The following is a 17,036-nucleotide window of genomic DNA, read 5'->3' on the forward strand; positions in this document are numbered from 1 at the left end:
TATTTTAAGTTTACTAAGACTGGAACTAAGTTTGTCTCTCTGTTTGAAACAGCTATTCCAGAAGAAGAAATATTACTTGAGACATTATACTTGTGTATACTAATTCACTGATTTTTGACTTTTTAATGGTTGAGTTACTGTGTATTATTTAATTAGCTGCTGTGTGTAACTCTACATATGGCTTTGGAAGACAAAAGAGGCATTTATTTCTATTTCAGTTGAGCTGCCAAAGCTGCACTTCAGATAGTTACAAAAGAAAATAATAAAATTTTATTAATTTCTTGACAATAAATAGTCTTCCTGGTAAGAGCTTGTGCTTTTGCTGGAGGTTTGAACAAGAAGGCTGAAAGGTCGATGGTAGCTGCTCTCACTTCTTGTAGTGCATGTATTCACATACATCTTTTAAGCATTTTTCTTCTGTTCTTAGTCTGATTGTAGTATCCCATGGTAGCAGATTGTGCTTTAATCATACTATGTAGGACAGGATGTTCTTGCTGCTTATCTGTAACTACAATACTAGTAATAATGAACCCTGTTCTACTTTAATCTTTTGATTATAAACATGATGTTCATGTTTTTAGTGGGAAAAACTATCAGCACAGCTGTCCTACTGGAAGTGTATCAAGAAGAGAGCTCTGGGTCTGGAATGAGCAACTGTGGTTTGATTTGGGCAGATTAGGGATCTGAACTTCTCTTGGATCCAAACATGGGACCTATCTGTATGCAATTCAGGTTTTCTTCTGAAAATGGATGCCTCTGTATTGTTAAATAAGTAACTAAAAGGCCAACGTTGTGGCATTTCATGTGGAAGTGAGTTCCATTGTGGTTATTCAGCGTGTTGTTTGCTTTCCTTCTTGGAGTTACTAGTAAAGTGTATCTAAAGTGATTAGGAATACTACTTTTAGTGCAGAACCGTTGTGGAATGCTCTGGGTATTTTAGACCAATGGCTTCTGAAAATTCTGAGTCATCCTAAAAATTCCTGAGATATGTCATTGTCCCATGCTTTTTCTGTCCTGTACCCATATCTATCCTCACTTATTCAGCCCCACCTGGCCCACTTGCAGTTTGTCATTTTTGGTCTCTTGCTGCTGAACAAGTTGCTCTGTATCAGTATAGCAGTGATGAGTAATGTGAATAATATTACAAGGGCCACAAAAATTGTTGTTGTATCTGTCATATGAGAAAATGTTGAGACTGTTTAGCCAGTAGAGAGAAAGCTTAGGTAGATGTTGTGAATAATGTGTGATGGAGGCAGGGGGTAAAAAGAAGATGCATCCAGGCTCTTCACAGTGATCCCAGAGGCAGGGCAGGAGGCAGCAGAGACAAACCATAGGAGTGAGTATGTAAGCAAAAGGAAAGTCTTTCTGCTGTAGAAGTGATCCAGCACTAGAATGAGTTACCCAGATAGGTGTTGAAATCTCAATCTTTGAATTGTTTCAGTCATAGTTTGGCAAGTAGCTTAGATAGCCTGCTAGTTCCTGCAGTGCTTTTCTTTCTGCTTTCTGCATTCTGCGTACTTGTTGGCTGGTCAGCAATTATGCGGTGATAATTTTGCTATCAATTTAATCTTTCAAAAGACCATGTCATGGATATATATATTCTCATCTTCCCAATGGTACTGTTCAGCAGTTATAACCCCTACAGATTAAATACAAAAAACTTGAAGGGAAAGAAATAAGAATACTTCAAGCAGTATCATCACGTATGTATGATTATTGGAACAGACTTAGCTTTTCACATTTTTACTTCTGTTTTCTCTTTCTGGAAACTCTGCAAGGAATGAGAAGTGAAAATAGTGTGACTTAGGTCTTTGAGTGCGCTTTGAAAGGAGACATTAATGCACTCTAATGGTTTTCCTTGCTAACAGATTTGAAGAAAAGAACTAAGGTCAGACCCAGGGAGTTATTCTCAAAAGAGAAAACAGTACTGTTTCTCTTCATTGCTATGTAGAAGTTCTATGTTTGCTGTGGTGTGTATTTTCTTATTTCCACTGCTAACAGGTGTCATGCCCACCTGGTAGTTTCCAGGAGAACTAACTAGTAAAGCAATTTGACAGCTCATACCTACTGTTTGAGCTCTTAGCACTATGCTTTCCAGCCAGCAAAGGAGTGCTCTTTGTGTAGTGTATGACAAAAGAAGGCGATGACAGTGCCCTCAAATGCACTACAGACTGATAGCAGACAATAAAGAAGGAAAATTGGCTCATCCCTTCTCATAAACAGTAACAGCTCAACAGGAGAGTGATATCTATCTGGAGAGATGCTGCTCCTTTGGCTGCTAATCCTTAAATGGAGGCAGGGAGGCGTGGACCCAGGCTCCACTACTTCTGGTCACTCATGTGCATTGCTTGCACCTGAGCTCCTTGGCTTTGCTAGGCCTTCTCACCTGGTGCTCAGCCATTGGTTGAGGCCATGACTTGACAGTTCCACTGCATGTGGTCATTCAAAACCATAAAGCATAATTGGATCATCATTATATGTTTATTTAGCTCTATTGATGTCCTAGTATAGCCTGACATGAAAATAAATAGGAAAAATGTAGTTATGTTCTTCTATCTATTGCTGTATACTGTGAGAGTAGCAATACATGTGTTACTTTTCTACAAAAAAAAAAAAAAAAGAATTTAACAATTTGCAGTTCCTTCCTTCCGCTCACTTCTACCAAACTGCTTCTGATGTTCAAGCTGACTGGTCAATATTAATCTGTTTTTATCATGGCAAGTTTTGTAGGTGGGATTGTGTTTTAAAACTTTCTCAACCTTCTGCTTGAGTAAACACAAATGTCGTCGTCTTTTAAATATCACCACTAGCATTTAGTTTTCTTCCTTTCTAACTTTTTATCCGTGTAGAATAATTGTTCCTGTAAGTCTCTGGTCCACTGTTGCATACAGTTTTACTGTTTTATTACTGGATTATATTTTACTACTTTAGAAACAGTGTGCCTAGTGCATGTAATTTTGTTTTGAAGACTGGTAGGGGAAAATCTGAAGTTTTGAGCATCTTAGAGGAATGTGTATTTCACATCCACATCCTTTTAGGAGTCATAGAATCACCAAGGTTGGAAAAGACTTCCAAGATCACCTAGTCCAAGTGTCCATCTTCCATCAAGATTTCTGGAGGGAAGTTTGCGAATAGCATTGAGGACATAGTAGTATTTAAAGCTTCAAAACAAATTCTAAGAAACAGACAAGTATTGTTGCAACAAAGGGCAAAAATGTCTTTTCTGTTTATGATAAACTTCAGTTCAGACTTGGGCTTGACAAAATTCCCATTGGTAGTAAACAAACAAACCAAAAAAACAACCAAAATGCATTTCTGTGACTGTGTTATGGAAAGACTTAAATGGGACTGACAAAATGAAGTGTTATGGCTTGATTGTATTGCCTAACCTTGGGTGACTCATTTCTTTTTGGGGGGAATATAAACATGGAAAGAGGACAGGTAAAGTTTGGAATAGTAATGTAGGAGCAGGAGTAGGCCTTGTGTTGAACATCCTCATAATCCTCAAGAGGCAGCGAAGTTATTCTAACATGAGGTTAGAACTGAAAATGTGGAGCTCTTACTGTACGTGAACATGACTTTGTGTCATTGATGCTCTAAAGATTGAGCAACAGGGTGAGAACAAGTGGATGTTAGTAATTGGTACAGTACTCTAGTGCTTCAAGTATGTTAACAGCTTTAGATAGAAACATTGCATTGATAGAAACTGTTTTTACCTCAAAGCTTCACTTGGGTCAAAGTTCTTCCAGATGATGACAATGTTTAAAAGCTAAGTGGAGTTGTGAAAACCAAAAGAGAGCATGCTTTCTTCTGTGTGTATAAGATGTATCGAGAATATCATCACTTCTGTGTGTTTTTGCTCACCCTCTAGTAAATCAAGTGCTATTTGTATGCAACCTTTCTTCTGCTGTTAAAGTATGTGCACACATAGGTACACACAAGGTGTTAAGTTCCCTTACTTGCCTATTTTCCATTGAAGTGTCATGCTTGTCATGTTATAGCAAGTGTGTAGGAAGACTGGTGCTTGCTGTTGATAGTAAGTACGTTGTTCCTGCTTCCTCTGTTCTAGTTAGATCACTTCTCTCTGAAGTTTTACTTCAAATGACGCATGAAAGAAAATATGTATTCTATATAGAAAAGCAATTTGAATATACCACAGTTGAGATAGCTCTGTTCAGCAAGTATTTGTTTGATTATGCAGGCACATTTGTGATGGTGCTTTAGTACTTTTTTAGTGTTGAAGTATAAATTTTGTTGTGTTGTTTTTTTTTTGTTTTTTTTTTTTTTCATTTACCTGAGCATAACTGTACACTTTGCAGGCCAAAATGACCAGTTTCAAACAAAACTTCTACAGGAGAGTAGTAGCATTTACCTATTTCTTGCTGACATTGACTCATCTATAGAATTTAACTCCCCTTATCCCCAACAGCTAATCCAAAGGTTAAGCAAAAGTCATGTTTAAAAATAAGTAAACAGATAAAATACCCAGACCTTTCCATCCTGCCTTTTAAGCATCTTTGGCCTGGAGTGTTTTTCATATTACTGTCAGATGCAGCTGTCTGTTCCAGCAGATCATACTCAGTCACTGCCAAAAGGTTGTTGCTGTGCACTTGATTCCATGAACTCCCTTCCCTCTCTGAAAATAAGATAAGTCAATTTTTGTAAGAATATTGCTTTTATTTGTAATATTTGATTGAGTAGAGAGTCAACATAAGAAGCTGAGAAACCTTAGTTTACTCCCATAGCTATATTTGAGCCTGAAGAAGCTCACTCCCTGATAATACTGAAGCTGTCATGCTTATAATTCTTACAGTGAGTTGTGTTGTCTGTGGGTGTTGTATAATGTAGCATTTTAATTATTTGTTAATGTAGATACATTTTAATCAACAGTTGAAATAATGAAGTAACTAATTATACAAATCTCTTTTCCTTTTGCTAAGTATAGGTATTAAAATCCCAGAAAGGTTTTCATTAGGTAATCGTTGAGTATTGGTGGACCTTAAGTGTGCTGGTTTTTTAAGGAGCATTTTCAGATTTGGAAATACTGCAGCCATGCAAATGTCCTGAGAGATCGTTTCAGAACTTTATCCTCCAAAGTATATGCATCTTTTTGTAGCTGTCAGCGAGTTGGCAGGCGATTACCAACTATTTCTGTGGGTCTGGCTTTCAGTACACTTATTATTACAGGCCATTAGCTTGGGAACCTAGGAGCTAACATTTATTTCCCAACCCCAAAGCATCCTAAAAGTGCATATTGTTTTTTTGTTTCCGTTGATACAGTTCTTCAGTCAACTTTTCATCTGTATCATTTGTTCTGTAGAAGCTGGCCTTGTATTTATTGAAGTTATGAAATAATACCAAGCATTTAGAATTCATTTCTATTCTTACATCTAGCAGCTGTTTTTGTACACTATAGATTTGTTTACTTGCTGTTGTATACAATCTGATAGCAGCTGTTGGTTATATCTTAATAGCATCCCCGTTTTTATTGTTTACACACATCGAGGAATAAGCTCCAGTTCTGTGATACTGTAAAGCTTGCACTATTGTAATTTATAAGGCTTAATTTGATCAATATATGCACAAGTAATGAGGTATTATTTCTTAAATCTTGTTAATCTATACTGATTTTAAAGCATTCCATGCATTATTCTTAACTTCTGAAGTGCTAACAAACTTTTAGTATTTTTACTTGTTTACAGCTGACTGTGGGTTGTTTTTTTTTGTTTGTTTGTTTTTTCAAGCACTTAGAAATGATCTTTTTACCAAAAGGTCTTGGAGCATTGTTTCAACCTTTTGGTCCTTGAAAGATTTTTTTTTTCCTCATTTAGGAATACCCAAACTTTTATTTGGCCAGAGTAAGGGTATTTCGTAAAATACTTTGTTTTCTTGCTACAAAAACTCTAGGAAGCCCTGTTACGAAAGAAATGCTGTCAAGTGGCTTTCATCCTGCCTTTATCACTGATGTTCAGTAACCATTCAAAACTTACAGGGTCAGGTAAGAGCTTTCTTAATAGAGCAGTGACATTATTTCTGGTTAGCCTTTAATATGTTTGCTGAAAGCTCCAATGCATCTCTCACCTGATTTTCGTTTGTTTTCTTTTGGTTTGGTTTGTGGTTCTATCATACTTTCAGAAAGGATTTTTTTTTTCTTCATTTTACTTCTTTAAGTTTAGTTTAATCAACTGAGTCTGCTGATGGATCCACTGAGCAGTTGTTCAGAAGTGTTTGGATTGAGAATGCAGCATGCAAAGTACTTTTCCAATAGCAATATTTGGAAAGATTTGTATGTGAATGGTGCTCTATGCTCATTGTTGCATATGTGTGTGTGCTTTAACTAGTACAAATTGTATTCAAAAGCTATTGCAGCTTAAGTGAATACTTCAACATAACCAAATAATACTGGAAGACAGAAGAATGGGCAATGCTTGAGTGCTTGACATATGAAGTACTTGGCTTTTCAGACCTAGAAAACTGTACCTTCACTTCCATGATAATTAGGTGTGCCATTTCCTTTTCTAGCTCAGTCTTTCAGGTACAGATACTGCAAAATATTGCATGTCAGTTAACATTCAGAAGGAGTGTTCAGTTAGCTAAAATTAGGCAGGTTCTTCAGTCCTTGCAGGATAGGAATATTGGATTCCTTAATATTTTATTAGTAGAAAATATTTTAAATCTTTATAATGCAAAATATTTATGTCTGAACATCCTTGAGGTTTTTGTTTTTGTTTTTGTTTTTTTGTTGGCTTCTCAATTTTAAGTACACATTGTTGGAAAACTGACTTTCATTTGAGGAATCAGAGAAAAGGAAAATCATTGTGCTGACTGAGGGGAAAACGAATTGCAAACTCTAATACCAGATTGCATTAAAACTGTACTAAAAATAATAGTAATTGTCATGTTCTCCATTTTTGGTGCTGTCACTTTTTTTTTTTTTAAACTTACTGTAAGCATTCCAAAGGAAATAGATGAAAATGTCCTGATTCATCACTAGTTCTTAATGATGGGTGAAATACTGTGAACCACCTTGCAACACTGAACGCTGTTAATAGTGTTCAGAAGCTGATTTATTTCACATTATCTCTGAAGTAAACACATTCACACATTCATTTACAAATGCTAGTTGCAGCATTGTCAGGTATTGTGAACTCTGCCTTTGGAGTTTGTAGTATCAAGAAGAAGTTTTCTTATCTATTCTTAATAGTGTTGAGGAGTTGACCAAAACCTGAGGTTTGTCTTCATGCTTACCTGTCTTCATTGCCTGTTTATAACTATGTGCATACCTCTGTATGTATATATATATATATTATATACACACATACATCATTCAGTATATATGTTCATATTTGTTTCTGCAATAAGTTTATTTCCTGCAAACCAACGCTGTTAATGGAGTCTTTGTTTCTGTGGATCAAAGATACGTCTGCCTGGTTCTTGAAGATTTTATTTTGTTTAAACTCCTTTTTACTATGCAGTTGCCTCTAGCAAATGAAAATCCAAACAACCTAGAAATGTGATGACTAAAGAATTTGAATAATGATGTCTGTATTGCGTAAAATGTTCTAAAGTCAGATATGTCCACAAAGTCATTAGTAGTTTCTAGGATGTTCTTGTTTATAACTGCTACTAGGAATCATCTGTTTTCCTGCAAAAAAAATGCAATGTTTCATCTGAATGTTTTGCTTTAAATCACTTCTACTTCCTGAAGAGAATCTGCTATTATTTGTTAAGCCTTGTAAGAGACAAGTATTTTAATATCTAAACTGTTTTATTTTCATATTGTAGGTTTTGACTTTTGCCTATAAGCATGCGCTGGCGAACAAAATGTATGGGAGAGGGCTCAAGTTCGCAACAAAACTTGCAGAAGAAAAGCCAACAAAAGACAACCTGAAAAACTGCATTCAGGTAAAGTGTGTTCATTAAAATGATGGTCTGTATTCTGAGTAAATGTTTAAACACAGGAGGCGTAATCTTTGTTATATTTTACGTTGTAGAACTCAAAATGTTAACCTTATCAAAGCTTTTGATGTTTGGTCCCATTTTTTTGGTCCCAGTTTGCTCTTCCATTTTTTCTAGAGTATTTACCAAAACTCTTCTGCATATTTAAATCATTATGTGACTGTTTATCGTTACTGTTAGTAATCACAAATAGTACTAGTATAACATAGGCAGAGAATTAATGGGAATTACTGTACCTCCTATGAAATTTAATCACATCAAATATTTGTATGTTTAATTGAAAGGCTGTAGATCACCTAGCCTTCCAGATCTAAATAAATTCAAGTTCTCCAGACTTATCTTTCTGATTACAGATATCCTCAGTGAATAGTTAATGTCAATGCAATGTGTGTTGGAAGGACTTAAATTGAAGAATATGACCCATGAGCATCTCACTTTTGTTTTTGTTGTTTGCTTTCTTCCTTCAGCTAATGAAGTTATTGGGATGGACTCACTGTGCAACTTTCTCTGAAAACTGGCTTCCTGTTATGTATCCCCCTGATTATTGTGTATTCTAGAAATCTGGAAATTGTAAACCTAACGTAATTCTATAAGGGCAGGATATGAAAAGATAAGTTTGATTTTTTTTTTTTATAGGAACGCATGTTTTCATTACTGAATGTCGATCATTAAATTGTGTGTATTTATCAGTAAAGGCACCTGGGTACAGCTTAATACCTGTTAACCTGACTCCAGTCATCAGGGAGTTACCTTATTGTGCATCCCATTGCTGGCAATGGACGTGCCAGAACTGCTAACAGAAAAGAGTTGGAATTAGGCTGATATAGCTTACTGCATGCATGTTAGTTTCTTAACTGTTAATTTTAACTGCAAACCTGTAAAAGCTCTGTATTTTTTACAGTAAAGTGACTTTTAACACGTTTGATCTTAATTTCATTTTCAATTGTATGAAGGCCTTAAAGCTACTTCAGGAGTAGCTAAAATCTTATTTATTAGACAAAACTAATGGGACATAATTATCCATATTGTTTGCAAGAGTTTACATTTGTGGTTTTGTTCTTTGTTTTTTTTTTTTTGTTTTTGTTTTTTAAAGAAAAATTCAACCTCTGAAACTGTTAATACATGCAGCTCAGAATTGCTGATGCATAGGTGCTCCTGTAAATCTTCATTTTGGAGTGATTTCAGGCAAACTCAAAAATCCATGTGAACCTGAGTATCAGGACAGGCTGATACAAAGTGCCAGACAGTTAAATCTCAACCAGGTATTGTAAAGCTATACATATATGTTTAATAATGTTAAAAATGTAAAACACAACAGAATAAATGTGCAAAACTGATGATCAAAAAAACACCATGTGCACTCTGATACTTTAAAAGATTATTTTATAGGTAATAAAAACAAATAAAGCTAAAAATATTGGTTCATCCAGGAGTATGTAAATGAAATTTGCTGAAAGAGAACACCTTCCAAACAGCAGAAGTTCAGTGCAGCCTAGAAGATCAATGCTTTCTGTTAATGTCTCCCTGCTATCTGACTACTTAGTGACATTGTTCCTCCAGTGGAGTGAAATTGCTCTGTTTGAATAGGTTGTAAGTATGAACCCAAGACAAATGAGCTCTATTGCTTGTCTTGCCAGATTTCTTGTAACAAAACATGCGGAGTTCAGCTACAGCTACAACTTCACAGACGTAAAGGCACAGAGGGCATACCGTAATTGCACATCACATTCCAAACTGCAAGGTGCAGGTGTGAAATCAAAATTAGTAGTTGTTTTTTTTTTTTTTTCTTCAGTTCTCTCTTACCGTGGCTTTAAGCAACTTGACGTTTGATTCTGGAAATTCTGCTAGGATGGATGTATCGAATATACTGCAAAGTTGTTCCAAAAATTCATAGTCTGTACTGAATCTGAATTTATTCGCCCATAATAATACTGTCCCTGGCTGGCAGAAGTGTACCATTGTTGCTAGCAGGGCATCCAGAGCAGTATGATGGTATACAACATCACTTGCCAGTATAAAATCATAATGGTAAGTTGATAAAGGGAAGTCTTCATTGAGGTCTTCTCCCCACACCAGTTTTCTCACTTCAGGTTTGTGCGTATTCATGTTGTGTGTATTTCTTGAAATATTAAATGAGAGATTTTCAAGAACTTCAGGCAAATCAGTAGCTGTAACATAAGCTCCTAAAGAATACATAGATTTGTTTTAATTCAGAGGTATGTAATTAAACCTAAAGATGCAAACTTTTGATATTGCTTCCCCCTCAGCAATAACTAGAATCTTTATTAACATCAGTGTTCAACTTGCTTTCATTTTTTTTTTAAAAAAGCAGTGATGAATGTATTAATTTCAGCTGTTGCTTCATTGCTTTCAAGTGGCAGTCACAGATCTAGATTGTGTTTCATAAGAAATCTGAAAGGAAATAGTTTACTGACCTAAGATGGAAGCCACGATGGAAACCAAGCCTGTTCCAGCACCAATTTCCAAAACTTTCTTGTCTTTGAGGTTGAATCGTTCTTGATTTGATTCCAGATACTGAGACAAAGCCAGTGCCTGAAATAATTACCACGTATTCATAAGATGGTATCAATTAAGTTGCACAAAAATTAATTTGATGTTTTTATACTGTATTTTTTTATACAGTGGAAAACACTGATGGCTGTAACATAAACATAATATGGAAAGAAACATTGTGTCCTGTTCTTTATGTCAAACAATCCGATTAAGCTAGTTTATTGTTAATTTTAGGTCTTGTGAGATGATGAATTTGCAGCAGACATGTATACCTTTTGTGATTCCTCTCACAGCTCAAGATAGGTAGCGTCCAAATGGGAACCATTCTATTGATGAATAACATAAACAGATGCCAAAGAAATTAACTGCCCTTTTGTTTGTCGTCTTAAGACTGGTGTGTTAGGGTTTTAACTCCTGTGCTTCCTCATAATGCAACGCTGTCTACCTGCTCTGGGCAGGCTGACAACTCATGAATCACCAGCCCAATTTGCACAACCTCGCGCTTTTCTTGGAAAGTTTTACCATCTGCATTCTGACACCTGATTAATTTGAGAACTGATGTTCTGACGTTCCAGATTCAGATACCGTTTCATTTATCCATACACTTTATTTTTCTTTTTTTTTTTTTCTTTTTTTGGTCAGACGTTGTTGGTGAGCTTTTCCAATAAAAGTAGATCTGAAAAATTCTGAAGCACCCTTTCTTCCTCCAGAGCCATATTTCTGAGTCTACAAGAAGTTCTTTTTTTGCAGCAGAAGGAATGAAGATGGGAAAAGACCTGTTTGCACTGCGCTGGAATAGCTCCAGGCTGTTCTTTCAAAGAAACATTTTCATTATTTTAAAGTACCTTCTTTAATCTTTCACAATTTTCTTCTTTAGTCTCCTTTTTGTAATGTTGATTGATTGCTTCCATTTTCTAAAATGAGCAGCTGGCCAGGTGGAGGAAGCAACAATTTTTCCAATTTTTTCCAAACAATTTTAACTTTTTTTCCTCCCGATCTTCATCCAATTGACTAATTGGAAGGGGTTTTTTTTTCTTACCTCTGTAAGTGGAAATAATTTACTATCTACATGCTACTTACCTGCCCCATTTCTTTTGGTGCAAACTACCAAATCAGTGTAAGGCAGAGCTTTCTGCTCTTGTATTTCACAGCTTAGTTCCTCACCAGAAATTGGAATTAACTAAAAAAATACTAGCTTGAGGTTTGTCTGCCATTGTCATTTCTGATTTATCAGTCACATCAACTCCCTGGATGCCATATTGAGTACTTACCCCAGGCCACACCACTGCTCCAAAGTGTTCTATAGATTCCTGGATGACAATGTGCTGGCCTGCATAAGTGTAATGCTCTTTGTCAAAGTAGTGGGAAACTGTGGGAGCCCAGTTCTCCAATATTTTAAGAATTACTGGTGAATCTGTGAGAGAGAAGATGGAAGGGGTATTACATATGCATGGATTAACACACAGCTTTTTGAAGTATGAGAAGGACTTTGTGAATATTGTACATGAGCACATGCACTGGAAAAGCTGTCAGGTGATGGGGTTTAAGACCATCTGCTCTCCAGCTGTGGGCAGTCTGGCTGCTGGAGGAGCAGAAGCAGTGTTTTTAACAGGCTGCCCAGTAGAACCTATGGATCCCCATCCCTGGAGGCATTCAGGCCAGGTTGGGTGGGGCCCTGGGCAGCCTGAGCTGGTGGGAGCAGTCCTGGCAGGAGGCTGGAACTGAACAAGCTTTTAAGACCTTTCTGTGATTGTTTACATGGCACTTTACAGATACCAAAATATAAAATACAGAGAAGTTGCCTTCTGCAGCTCACGTTATGCTTGAGATTTAAGTGCTTTTCCTTGTTGTTGTTGTTTTTTCCTACTGACTCTTGAAATCAGATAGCAAATAGTTTCTTTTTAGCATCTTTTTAGATAGTAATATACTTAATGAACTTAACATGCCCTGCTAGAAGATGGCCAGCAGATACAGAATGCTAAGCTTTGTGTTTCGAAAAGAAGAGTACCTGCCATTTATGTTTTACCTGTTACACTGCCACTCACTAAAAGAGCTGGGTTTCTTGAATTCTTAACCCTTCTACAAAAAGAGCATTCTGAAACACTTTTTCAGTGTATGTTGAAACGTATGCTGCTGTTGAGCAACTGCCACTGTAGCGTAGTACTGGCATGTCTCATCATAGCATGTAGGCCGGTAGGGTGGATGTTCAGGAAAGCTCAGCTTAACTGCTCCAACCAAACTCACTGAAATCAGGGCACTTAATGACTGTGCAGCCATTGGAAGCCTAATGGCAGGATATGCATAGATGATACAACATTCAACTGCAAAGGACAATTTTGCTCTGGATTGCATGGATTTTGATCAATGCCTGCCTGCAGTTCTTAATAGATGCTCAAGCAAAGCGGTTTAGCTTATGTTAAAATTTGTAATATCACAGCTTCAGCAGTGCCAGCCCAACCAATACATGTTATAATCAGCTCTCTGGCAGTGCTTGAAAATTATTTCTCTGATGTCTAAATAAAATCCAGAGGCTTTTTACAATATGCACGTCAATTATGGAGTTAGAATAATTTTCCTAGATTTGGTCCAAAAACAAACTACAACAGAGGGAAAAAAAATGGGGAGAGTAGAGCTCAAGAGGAGAAGTGACAGATTGACATTCACTATCCAAAGACAGAAAAATGAAGCGATGAAATACCAGCAGGACACAGCAATTACAGTATTATAAAGGATTATACCGGGGTTGGATTCTGCTGTTGATGAGCAGTTGGAGCTGCAAGTGCAGTTCTCAGACTCACACGGCTCTTCACAGGCTTCTCCTTCCGCTGTTTGGCAGTCTGTTGCTCTTTGCATTGTGTTGGGAAATGGCAGCTGCTGTGCCAAGATTGTGGAACTGAAATAGAAATATATATATAGAAAGTTGAGGGCAATTCCTTTGTACAAGATAATTGGAGAGCTGGCTGTGGGATCTCCCCATCCTGCTCTGGTTCTGCCCAGGCTCATATGACTGGGTTGGGTGGCCTCACGCTGCTGGAGGTTCCTTTAAGCACCTCGTTTGATCCGTGAGGGAGAAGCTTGGCAGTGCCTGCAGGTAGTTTTTAAGGGCAGAATGACTGCTGACGTGTGGAGGTGGTTTATTTGCACCCACGACGCTGACACCACTGCAGTTCTGCTGCTTGATATATTCCTTATTACTCCCTTTATTCACAGGCACAAGACTCGTGTGCTGACTCCTGTAGCATGGTGTTCGTTCACAGCTATAGCAAGTGATTCTATTTTATTTTTTACCAGTTCAAAAGGGAGAATGCTAAGTAATTGGAATTCTGCAGATTTTGTTTTGTATTTTTCCTCCTCAGAGGGCCTCTATCTGGCAGGTAACGAGTTCTGGCTGCACACCTTTCGTATATAATTCAAAATACAATGGAGGCATAGGAGATTGAATATGGAAGGTAATGCTGGAGCTACAGCAGCCAGTTCAGTTTCGATAGTACACTGCCTGTTCTCAGCAATGGCTCTCATTCCAGCTCCAGATATGAAAAAAAAAAAAATGAAGTTCTTACTGTGGCAGTTCAGGCTTACAGTTGGCCACGTGGGTACCACAGATCAGATTTGACGCAGCTTAGTAAATGTGTATTTGCTGCTCCACTGTTGTACTCACTTGTAATAAATAACTTCTCTGATATCATTCAGTACAGACACGTTGAATTCTAAACTAAAGGAGGGATGTTCTGTTGCACTTAAAAATCGTTATGCTTTCTTCTCTTTTGTTCTTTGAGATCCTCTGTGTAATGCTATAATGGAATGATAATGGCAGAGTAGTAAAGTCTTTGGCTACAACAAACGGGAGCAAGACCAAACACAACAGCCACAGATACAGAAAAGAAGAAAAAGAGCTGCTTACCTTTGGAAGATCTCAGATAAGCAGAGATCTCCAGCAAGTAATGCCCTCTCTTCCCCTGCCAACCCTTAAATGAGGTCTGGGAAGAGGTGGATCCTGGCTCCACCCCATCCAGTCACTCAGGTGCACTGCATGCAGCTGAGCAGTTTGTCCCTGCCTTCCTGCCAGGTGCTCAGTCGCTCGTTCAGGCCATCACTTACCATTTCCACTATGCTCTGGAATAGGAGTCAACTTAAATATTCATAAAGGTGCTTTGCTGTTTTTATTAAAGCCCTTCTTAAAAGGATCAAGAGATCTGAAAAATAACCGTGGGTTACACTGATGGGCCTGGTCTGGCCCTGAAGTCCCTCAGGTGCCCAAGTTCTCAGATGTCAGTCTGGGAGAAGAGGTTATGCACTCTGCATTTATTCATAGTGATAGATACATCATGCCGGGCTTCTGGATGCCACAGTAACATCATTCATATCTTTTTGTAGGTGTCGCTTTTGCATAATAGGAAGTTATTGTTTCATACATCCTAATGCCACAGCTATTAGTCATTCATAAAGTGAAGGGGTTTTTTTTTTGTTTGTTTTTTGTTGTTTTGCTTTTGCTACAAGCTACATTTAGTCTGGATTCAAATATATTAATGTATGAACAGCTTTCATTTATTACTGTAAATGACCGACTCTACTTGAGGGCTGTGGGCACAGGTCACTACTGGGTGCTCTTGTTGCACGTGGGCAGTATCTGCATCATCACGTGCAGGATGCTCAAGTTGCTGCTGTCTTACTAGAATGGACACTTCATACAGTTTTCTGATCCACATTTCCCTGAAAGTGATACATCCCTTATAAACATTTAATTTGGGGAAGACAGTATGGCAAGCAAAATCTGTTCCCTTAGAAACTGCTGGCTCTTTGTGGTGGTTAGCAGCTCATGTATTGGCAAAGTGGTTCTGAAGGGAATCATCACCTAAATTCTGTGGTTTCCAAAGAGTTTAAACTCATGGGGGCTACACTGACAGTCTTTGACTTTGTTGCAAAAAAAATAAGTTGCAACACCGCGTTTGATTTCTTCAGAACTTTAAGAAGATGGAATAAGTCACAAAATTGTATCTATCTGACAGGGTAATAAAATGCTTAAGACTAAATTGTAAGATGGTAATAAACCTTATGGTAATGCTTTAAAAAGCCATAGAATCACTCAGGTTGGAAAAGACCTTAAAGATCATTGAGTCCAACCACAACCTACCCATACTACACTAACTCTAACAAGCCACCGCTAAATCATGTCCCTGAGCACCACATCCAAACATCCAGGGATGGTGACTCAACCACCTCCCTGGGGAGCCTATGCCAGTGCTTAACAACCCTTTCTGTAAAGAAGTTTCTCCTGATATCCAACCTAAACTTACCCTGGCACAACTTAAGGCCATTTCCCCTTGTCCTACCACCAGTGAGAAGAGACCAACCCTGCTCTCGCTGTCAGCACCTTTCAGATACTGGAAGAGAGCAAAAAGGTCTCTCCTCAGCCTCCTTTTAGCTTTATAAGCTTTAGCTTTATTCAGCTTTTAGTTTTATTCAGTTTTATCCCCTCTAATAAATTTTCTGCCTCAACTTCTGAAATTCATTGCTTGGCTTTTGGATCTGACCGCATGGCCCAAAATAAAAAAAAGTAGGTTACTGACCAGTAGTACTGTGTCACTCGGTCCTCAGCAGTGAGCACAGCTCTGCTGAGAGGCTTCTCTGTTTTCTTGGCACAAGGTCACACTGCGTTGCTGGTTGTAGTCAGAATTAACAGGCGAAAGCCACTTCCATCTGCTCAAAGGAGAAGCGCAGTTGCACTGCAGTGTGAGTTAGGACTGGCCGTGCACTCAGTGTTTCTGAGCACTCATGCAAAGTTCAATGCACTGCCTAGTATGCACGTGTGTCTGTATGCATATATATGCCTAGAGCATTGCTGTACACCCTTATGATATTTGAGCCCACAAGGTGCATGCATCCAAATGCAAAAAACCAACGTGTTAGGTGTGCGTGGGCAGAGCAGGCAAGGAGTGCAGAGCTGAGTTCCTTTGTTAGTCAGCAGGAAGCATCCACGTCAGGGTTAGGGTCAGGGCAGTGGAGCAGTGCCGTTACCTGTTGTGGTGCAAGGCGCTGGAAGGCTCCTGCAGGCTGATGCCCCCTCCAGAGGTTTTTATACCGCCGCGCACCTGGAAGCAGCCGCGCTGCCCGCCAGGGCTGGTGGGCTATTTACAGCAACATGACCAGGCAGCGTGCGAAGGGCTCGCTGCCCCATGCTCAGATCTTTTCCACTTGCGGCATGAAACAAAAATGCTCCTGAACCTCATGGTCCCGAGTGCTGCTGCCTCACAAGCAGAACTCTGGGGCTTTTCCAGCCTCTCACTTGCCAGGCTGGCTGCGCCCCGTTAGGATCTGCAGTCCTGACCCAAGGGAGCAGCTGCGTGCGAGAGGCACAGCCCGAGTGTGGAGGAAAACGAGGGGTCGGAAGCGGCTCCGAGGGAAGGTCAGGGCCCGGCAGACTCCCTGCAGCCAGGATCAGCAGCGATTTGCACGGGCAGTGCCTGCTAGCAGCGATGGGAACTTCACTCCCTCAGGGAGCTCTTGTTGCTCTGCAGCACTAATGGGAATTATAGATGTCAGACATACACCAGATGTGCCTTGCT

At 38.6% G+C, this 17,036-nt stretch overlaps 2 protein-coding genes across 5 annotated transcripts in view; one reads left to right on the forward strand and one right to left on the reverse strand.

Annotated features, from left to right (window-relative positions):
* Positions 1-10,647, forward strand: part of TPP2 (tripeptidyl peptidase 2) — a 49,917-nt gene extending 39,270 nt beyond the window's left edge. For both annotated transcript variants that reach the window (XM_042867009.1, XM_042867010.1), the window contains 2 exons: positions 7,786-7,905; positions 8,427-10,647. In XM_042867009.1, the coding sequence (XP_042722943.1) occupies positions 7,786-7,905; positions 8,427-8,516 (210 nt within the window). In that variant the 3' untranslated portion in view covers positions 8,517-10,647. The remainder of the gene's footprint in view (positions 1-7,785; positions 7,906-8,426) is intronic.
* Positions 9,326-16,801, reverse strand: METTL21C (methyltransferase 21C, AARS1 lysine). Of its 3 annotated transcripts, none has more exons than XM_042867012.1 (5): positions 16,489-16,801; positions 13,212-13,366; positions 11,745-11,887; positions 10,395-10,512; positions 9,326-10,142 (listed from the first exon to the last, which is right to left on the reverse strand). In XM_042867012.1, exons 2-5 carry the CDS (start codon positions 13,324-13,326, stop codon positions 9,748-9,750), a joined length of 771 nt encoding a protein of 256 aa, XP_042722946.1. In that variant the 5' UTR covers positions 13,327-13,366; positions 16,489-16,801; the 3' UTR covers positions 9,326-9,747. The 3 variants fall into 3 exon arrangements, with proteins under 3 accessions (XP_042722946.1, XP_042722947.1, XP_042722948.1); XM_042867013.1 differs by lacking the exon at positions 16,489-16,801 and adding an exon at positions 16,041-16,167; XM_042867014.1 differs by lacking the exon at positions 16,489-16,801 and adding an exon at positions 14,375-14,399.
* Positions 16,802-17,036: the final 235 nt, after the last annotated feature.

This window comes from Lagopus leucura, unplaced genomic scaffold (genome assembly GCF_019238085.1).
Source record: "Lagopus leucura isolate 7727_CA_CO unplaced genomic scaffold, USGS_WTPT01 Super-Scaffold_100001, whole genome shotgun sequence".
Classification (NCBI taxonomy): Eukaryota; Metazoa; Chordata; class Aves; order Galliformes; family Phasianidae; genus Lagopus; species Lagopus leucura.

Bases quoted from the DNA above. Each gene is read 5' to 3' on its own strand.
- METTL21C (XM_042867012.1), bottom strand. From the start codon at position 13,326: ATGCAAAGAGCAACAGACTGCCAAACAGCGGAAGGAGAAGCCTGTGAA. The intron at 10,513-11,744 runs GTAAGTACTCAA...TAATTATTTCAG, and splicing joins GAGCAGTGGTGTGGCCTGGG to GCACTGGCTTTGTCTCAGTA. The intron at 10,143-10,394 runs GTCAGTAAACTA...TGTATTCTTTAG, and splicing joins CATCGTGGCTTCCATCTTAG to GAGCTTATGTTACAGCTACT.